General features: G+C 42.9%; 1 protein-coding gene across 6 annotated transcripts in view; it reads right to left on the bottom strand.

Annotated features, from left to right (window-relative positions):
• Rufy3 (RUN and FYVE domain containing 3) overlaps nt 1-8,163 on the bottom strand; it is a 66,769-nt gene that overhangs the window by 17,979 nt on the left and 40,627 nt on the right. For all 6 annotated transcript variants that reach the window (XM_029477174.1, XM_029477175.1, XM_029477177.1 and 3 more), the window contains 3 exons: nt 3,625-3,798; nt 2,180-2,297; nt 1,319-1,420 (listed from right to left, as the gene is read on the bottom strand). In XM_029477174.1, coding sequence (XP_029333034.1) covers nt 1,319-1,420; nt 2,180-2,297; nt 3,625-3,798 — 394 coding nt within the window. The remainder of the gene's footprint in view (nt 1-1,318; nt 1,421-2,179; nt 2,298-3,624; nt 3,799-8,163) is intronic.

The raw sequence follows: 8,163 nt of genomic DNA, 5'->3' as shown, positions 1-8,163 counted from the left end.
ACACACACACACACACACACACACACACACACACACACACACACAATTTGTTTTGAGACAAATTCTTATGCTGTCCAGGTTGGCCTTGAACTAGTTAGGCAGCTGAAGGTGACTTTGAATTCTTCCTTCCCTTGCAGAAGTCTAGCTTATGTTCTGCAATCACGGGCATGCCCCCACCATATTCAGCCACCAAATGTACTTTCACCAAGAGAACACACTCATTAAACTACCTCAGGCCTTTCTACTTAGTTCTTACTCCTCTACTTACTAGAACCGACTCTTCTCTAACAGGCAGGAAGGAAAAGTTCTGTGCGTGTCTCTGAGCTTTATGTAAATGCAACAAAACAAGTATTTTTATGACTGATTAGTTTGTCTAACATTATACTCAATAGGATTAATCCATGTTGCTATATATAGCTGTTACATCATACATACATACTACAATTTACTTATCTAGTCTATTGTAAATAGACACACATACACAGACAAACATTGTGTTGGAGCTTGCTATATGGATCAGGCTGGCCTTGAACTCAGACATCCTCTTTTCTCTACCTCTGAAGTACTAGGATTAAAGGTGTGTGCCACCACTGCCTGGCAAAAGAGATGTTTGTAATAATCATTATTATACAAATACCTTATATACCTGTTCATCAAAGAGTTCTACTGGCAGGCATCGTGGTGCTTGCTTTTAATACCAGCACCACTATGCCTGCCACTATGAGAGGTAGAGGCAGATGGCTCTAGAAGTTTGAGGCCAGCCTGGTATACAGAGTAGGGTCTAGGACAGCTAGAGCTACACAGAAAAATTCTGTTTCAAAAACCAAAAACCAAAACCAAACATCTTCACTCTATGGGTTGCATTTAATTCTTAATATTATGGTTGTATGTATGTTACATACATATGTATGTATGCGTGTTATATAATGTATGGTTGTACTGTAATGTATGAACAAAGCTTTGCTATGTACCCTAGGTAACTTATGATCTACATGACTTTTTTTAATGGTACATATGAATGTCAACTTCTTGTGTTGGGTCTGTACACAGGCTGTGGTGTTGTTAGCCTTCCTTTTTTTCTGGTGGTGCTAAGTGTTGGCCTGACCTACACAGGACCATATGTGGTCACAGTCATAGATAACATAATTGTATAAAACACCCTTTTGGACCTAGGAGTGAGTGTGAGATGTGGTACAGAGAACTGATGAAACTGTCACGCACTGAGTGTTTCTGACCTACAAAAGTTCATGTTTCTTTGGTCTGACTTTGTATGACATCAGCAGGACACATCACGAAGAGAGTTCACCTCAGTTCATACCTGAGCAGTTCCTTCTTATTGATCAAGGCTTTCATGTACTCAGAAAGCTTCTTCTGCATCAACGCCAGCCGAAGCCAGGCTCTTCCTCTGCCAACTGGTGTCCTGCAAGACACAGAAACCAAATGGCCCAGGGCACGGGTAAAAGTGGCAGGGCTGGGGGCAGCACGGGACAGACTCATGATCCTGCCAATGGTTTTACAGTGTAAACAAAGGCCCTACTCGAGATCCCCACCTGTTCTTGCCCAAGTGACTGTGGGACAGTCGTTAGACTTGGGTATCTGGGACAAATACTCTAGTGTTTGCACTAGTAAGTAAGTGTGCCATGTCTAAAGACCAGAACACTCTTTAGCCCGCCTGGAAATGTGCCGCCAGTTTAGTATTTGCTGAAGTCAAAGTTTAGAGTGGAATATGTAAGATATTCTTAAGGACACAGGCAGTGCAAGCTTCCATTCAGTTAACATTAAACCAACTTCCTGTGGAGGCTAATCCCTACTTTTTTTCCTTCAAATTTGAAGGCAGGCCTTATGTTTCTGAGGCTCACTTAATCTTGGCTCGAAAATTCCATGGAATGCAGCTGTTTTCCCCAAATTGAGCCAGGCATCACATCTCCTGAGGTCAGACTTCTTAAGGCTTGCTGATTCTCACTTGAATTTGTAATAAAAAGGAGATGTCTGGTATTTTTAACACAAAGATAAACTCTCTGTAAGTCTCCTTCAGGAGCACACATTTCCTAAAAGAATGCAGGCTGGTCCCTTGGTGTTTACACACAACAGCATTACAAATCTGGACTGTTATAGAAATGTGCCCAGTATCGTGAGCACCATTCTTCAAGGAGAGAATGAGAAGTTAACCAAGACGTACTTGAGTCCTGGGAGGTCTTTTACACTCGCTGTTATCTCTGCAGCTTCTGGAACAAGCTTCTCCACCAGCTCTAGAGGCCCCCAGAAGGATTTATTTTGTCCAAGAAAAGTTTTCTTGGCTAAGGCAACAAAACGAAACAGTATTTTAATTTTCATTACAACCTAACTACTCCTCTGCTACATATACATAAAAGTGCTTGTATATTGTTCTTGCAGGCTGGAGATGGCTCAGTGAATAGTGTTTGCCACACAAGCGGGGCCAGAGTTTGGAACCCTTAAACTACATAAAAGCCAGATGGGTGTGGTGGCTGCCCCATGATCCCAGTAGGAGGACTAAGACAGGGAATCCTTGGGCAAGCTAGCCGAGTCTGTGAGCTACAGGTTCAGCCAAAACCCCTTATATGGAGAAAGAAAATGATATTCAACATCAGTCTTTGGCCTTCACACTCTCCCATACATGTATGTATCCAAATATACAGATAGTTTGTATTTTATGCAGATAGCACATAATACAAACACATGTAAAAATTATGGTTTCTTAATACATAAAATTTTTACAAAAAAAAAAAAATCTGTTTTTCCAAAACTCAGTTCTCCCTTTTTAAAGAAGAATTTGTGATTAGGGCTAAAGATGGTTTAGCAGTTAAAAGTTTTGGCTGCTCTTCCAGAAGACTCAGGTTCAAATCCCAGCACCCACATGGCAGCCTATTAACTATAGTTTGAGGAGATTTGGTATCCTTTTCTGGCCCTCATGGCCACCAGGCACAAACATAGTGCATGGGTCCACATGTAGGCAGAACATCCATGCACATAAAAATAAAATTAAGTTAGAAAAGAATTTTTGATCTAGCCCTAAAGTAATATTTAATGAGTTAGTACTTAAAAACCATGTAGTATTAGTTTAGAAAATAACCCAATGAAAGCTGAGTACTGCAAAGGGAAGGGAAGAACCAGGCGACTGAGATGGAGGCCTGCCCTGGAACTGGGGACGGCACCTGTTCTGCTCCAACCTGTGCCCTGGGCAGTAACTACTTCATTCTAGGCAGGCCTATTTCCTTGTCAAACGGATGGTTTGCTTAATGACGTCCTTCTAACACTAGCATCAAAAGACAACTGTACTTTTATGTGCTACAAGTCCTGTAAGTCAGTTAAAATTCTGTGCCTATATGGGTTACATTCCACTATTTTTTTTTTTTTTAAGACAGGGTCTCTTACTATGTAGCCCTGTCTAGCATGAAACCTGCTCTATAGACAGGCTAGTCTGACCCCACAGAAACCTGCCTGCCCCTGCCTCCTGAGTGCTGGGATTAAAGGTGTGGGCTACCATGCCAAGCCCATTAACACTATTCATCCAAAATTTTTACTCTTTGCCTCCATGGAAACGGCTTCTTTCCTGCACAGCACTTCTAAGGACTGGCTGCACACTGCAGCGAGCCCACAGCCCACCTTTCAAGCCATGTTTCAGGCAGTGTTCCATCACCACGAAAAACTGCTGGAGAGGTGCGTAGTCAGAGTCCAGGGTCCGTCCCAGGTTCAGAGCCGATTCAATCAAGCCCTTGATGCTCAGCTTTGCCATGTTCATCAGGTTCATGCGTTCGTTAGCCATGAGATAATTAGGATCTGCAGGGAGGAGAATGAACTTCCTTAGCGGGAGAGCACACAGTCAAACAGTGTAAGTTTACGTACTGTCTGCACGGATGGCATACAAGCAGGGGAGCAAGACTGCTGGTGACTGCCATGAACCAACGACGTGGCAAAGTATTTTTGGTGTATTGTTCCTGGCCATGTACTTGCTGTAGAAAAAGATGTTAGCTTCCATTATTAATCCTCTTGAGAGCAAAATTGAATTACTTTATCAACCTATCATAAGCTTTCAATGTATCTGAGATGATCTACCGATCTGAGCCTCAGCCAGGCTCAGCAGCCATTCCCACTCCCCTCTGTTTGACAGTGTGTGGAGAGCCAGGGCGGGGGCAAGGATGAAGTGCTTATACACTGCAAGTGTACGGCTTACTTTATTGGTACCAATACCAACCAATTCTGTGCTTGTTAGTTTTTATGTCTGTTTGATAAGTCTGGAGGCAACTCAGAGGAGGGACTCTCTACTGAGAAACTGCCTCCATAAGACTGGGCTGTATGGCAACCCAGGAGAACATTATCTTAGCGACTCACTGGGGAGGGCCCCGCCCCCCGCCCCCCGCCCACTGTGGGTGGCACCAACAGGACTAGTGTGATACTGGGAGCTGTAAGAAAGCAGGCCGAGCAACTGTGAGGAGCAAGCAAGCAGGCAACATCTCTGCAAGGCCCCTGCATCTGCTCCTGCCTGGCTGGTTTGAATTCTTGCCTTGGCTCCCTCAATGGACTCTGATTAAGCACATGTAAATAATCCCTTTCCCCGTCAAGCTGTTTTTGGTCAGTGTGTTTCAGAGCAGCAATAGTAACCCTAACTAAGGCAATCACTATTAGTTCATAATAAGTCACTGGTATAAAGTGGCATAAGAAATTTAACTCCCACGTTTTTAACACTCAGCACACAAAGTCTGGCTCTCAGTACTGTTTGAGAAGAGGGGCTCAGGACCATATTCTCTGTGACAAAACACAAAAGATCCAGGTACTGCACAGGTACCTCTTACATGCAATCCTTTCTTTTTTCTTCTCTCCTGGGACAAGGTTTCACTAGAAGTAATAGCAATCCTTAGCCTCAGCCTCCAGAGTGCTGGGAGTATAGTCATGGACCAGCAACTATATCCACTTGTGGTCTTAACTTCTAATGAGCTATGTGTCTGGTCTGCAGCCCAGTGACCAAGGACTGAACTAGAGTCCAGAATACCTTTGTTCTTGACTCACCACAGTCAGCGTACACATGAACTGATGGTACGGATGCTGCTGACCCTCCAGGCCTAACAAGGTTCTCAAGGCCCCCACTATCTCACTACTGTTGCCAAGGTATTTCCCCTTCTCTTTAGTTGATTTGTTTCTATGTGAGGAAGTGCTTCGTTTGTATATGAATACTTCACATGCATGCTGTGCCTATGGAGGCCAGGGAGTGTCAGACCACCTGGAACTGTAGTTACTGGGAACCGCCATGAGTATGCTGGGGAGAGAGTGCAGGTCCCCCCGAGAGCAGCAAGTGCTCTTAACTGGTGCCAGTCTGTTTCCTCTTCTCTTTAGGTGACAGAGCAGGGACATAACTGTGCTGTGGTCCCAAGTTCTATAATCCAGAAAGGAAAGATGTGGCCTGGATTTACCAGGAAAGCTGTGTGTGTGCAGTGCTGGGTGTGTGCACTGCACTCCCAAGCATCAGCACATAGCACATTTGTGAAAATAAAGTAAAAGCTGCCCAGAGATCAGGAAGAGCAAAGATCTGCTCAAACTACACTGAAAATAGACAACACAAAACAGGCTACTTAGTCATACAATATTTTCATTTATATCTACCTTTATATTTAAGTCAATAAAGCAAAAATGACCAAATCCTAAACTAACATATATTAACTTTAGAGATTAAGAGATTTATGACCCTAACCATGAAAATCTTGATTTACTGTAGTGCTCTCTTAGCTAACATTGTAATTGCCTGATCAAGTAATTTTTAGAGATAGCATCTCATTATGTAGCCCAGGCTAGTCTTGAATTCACTATATTTATGCCCCTGTTTCCTGAGTAGCCAAGATAACAGATGCCCGCCTGTGCATTACTTGGCTTAGGTAATATTTTAGAGAAAAACAATCTGTGAAAGTTGAAGATGAACTATACTCCTGTCCTTGCACACTGACAAATGTTTTGAGGCTTTTTTTCTCTTTTTTATGTACAGGGATGTTGTGCACGCATGAGTGTCTGTGTACCATATGGGTCTATGTGTGTCCCTGGTGTCCAAAGAGGCCAGAAGAGGGCATGAGATCCCCTGGAATTGGAGTTACAGATGGCCCTGAGCTGCCATGTAGGTTCTGGGAATTGAACCTGAGTCCCCTGGGAAAGCAGTCAGTGCTCAGCCATCATCTCTCCAGCCCCAGATGAATCTCCTTATTCACTGTAGATCAGCTTGTCAAGGACAGAGACACCAGTACATCTATGTTCATGCTCTATTCACAAGGGCAAGAAAATGGACGGCTTAGATGTCTGTCAACTCAAACGGATAATGAAAATTCTGTACATACACACAATGGAATTTCATTCAGCCATAAAGAAAAATGAGGTTATTAAATGTATAGGAAAATGGGTGAAACCAGAAAATATTATATTAAGAGAAGTAACTGGGCTCTGAAAAGGCAAACATGTTCTATGTATGTATGTTAATTTTTATGTATGTGGGAATGAGTACACATAGAGATCAGGAAACTAGAAAGAGGTCTATTAAAGGGGAAATTATTTGAGCTGGGCAGGGCAGTGGAATGCTTGTGATATGAAAGGGAGGGGGAAATTGGAGGGAGAAAGGTTTAAGGGTGGAGGGGAAGGGGGCAGGGAGCTGAGAGACAGGAAAGAGTGGGAGGAGGTAACTCAAAGTCACAAGGGAACCTGATACTTGATACACTAATAAAAAATAAATTAGCAGCACCCAAGGCTCAGGGGACACCTGGGAAGAGGAGGTATAAAGGACAGATGGACTTTGTGAGCATGACCAGGCTGTCCACATGAACTTACAACAGCTCAGATCACCTGGACAAGCCCTGACAAGATCAAACCAGATGAAATGCTGTTGTTGAAGGAGTAGGTGGCCCCCACCCCTTACTGAGGTGCTACTGGCAGTTGATGATTGTGTTGGGGATAGAGGGTATCTTTCTTTTTTGAAGATGTGGCCGCTAGTAGCATTCCTATGTTTCAATGGATGCTCACACATCCTACATTTATGGGTGCCACTAATTGTTCTTAGTGGGTTATAAAAATCAGTAACAAAAACAGACTAGGTATGGTGTGGAACGTGCCTTTAATTTTAGTACTTAGGAGGCACAAACAGGCAAATCTCTGTGTGTCTGAGGCCATACATAATACATTTTACGCTAGTAAAGAAAGGCTACATAGTGAGACCCTGTCTGGGTATGGTGATATATACCTTTAATCCCAGCACTCTGGAAGCAGCGGCAGGCAGACCTCTGAGTTCAAGGCCAGCCTGGTCTATAGAACTAGTTCCATGACAGCCAGGGCTACAACAGAGAAGGTGTGTGTCTATAAGCTCTTGGAAGACCAGACTTGAGAGTTCAACCCTTTCTGAAAGACTAAACTCTTGACCAGGAACTTATGTGACTCTTAGAGAGTAGCAACTTATATCTACACAACAAAACCTTGAAATGGTTATGCATAACTATAAGGAATACAAGAGATATTTAATGTTATATATTACTATGTAGTATGTTAACTTAAGCCTAATTCCAGGAAAGCTAAACTAATTTGTGTTTGACAATAGTTACTCTTCAAGATTTTCTAATTATTTGGAAGATCAAAGCTTTATCTTGGTGAGCTGGCAGTGCAGGCCTGTAAGCCCAGATTTTCAGGAGGCTAAAATGATAAGTCATAATAAATTCAAGGTCTCTCTGGGCTACAGAGTGGATTCAAGGCCAGCCTGGGTAACTTATATCAAAATAAAAAGAAACGTTTTTTGAAATTAGAAAGGGTTGGGGCGTAGCTCAGTTCTAGAGCACTTGCCTAGCATTTGTGGGAATCTGGACTTAATTCCTAGTACTGAGAAAAAAAAGCATTATTAGAAAATTTACCCCCAAACAGGGCTTACTATGTAGCTATGACACAGATCCACTTGCCTCTGCCTCCCAAGTGCTGGGAATAAAGGTATGTGCCACCACACCTACTATGTATCTGTCTTCATCACTTAAAGTCACATTTCATGCCCCATAGATAGTCTATTATAGTCCTAGCTGTATGCTCTGCACAACGCTATGTGTGACATTACATCTATCTCCACTGCACAATGCTATGTGTGACATCACATCTATCTCTACTGCACACTGCTATGTGTGACATCACATCTATCTC

Source organism: Mus caroli, chromosome 5 (genome assembly GCF_900094665.2).
Source record: "Mus caroli chromosome 5, CAROLI_EIJ_v1.1, whole genome shotgun sequence".
NCBI classification, from domain to species: Eukaryota; Metazoa; Chordata; class Mammalia; order Rodentia; family Muridae; genus Mus; species Mus caroli.
Note: the sequence above shows the minus strand (reverse complement) of the source record. Positions and strands in the feature narration are given on the sequence as shown.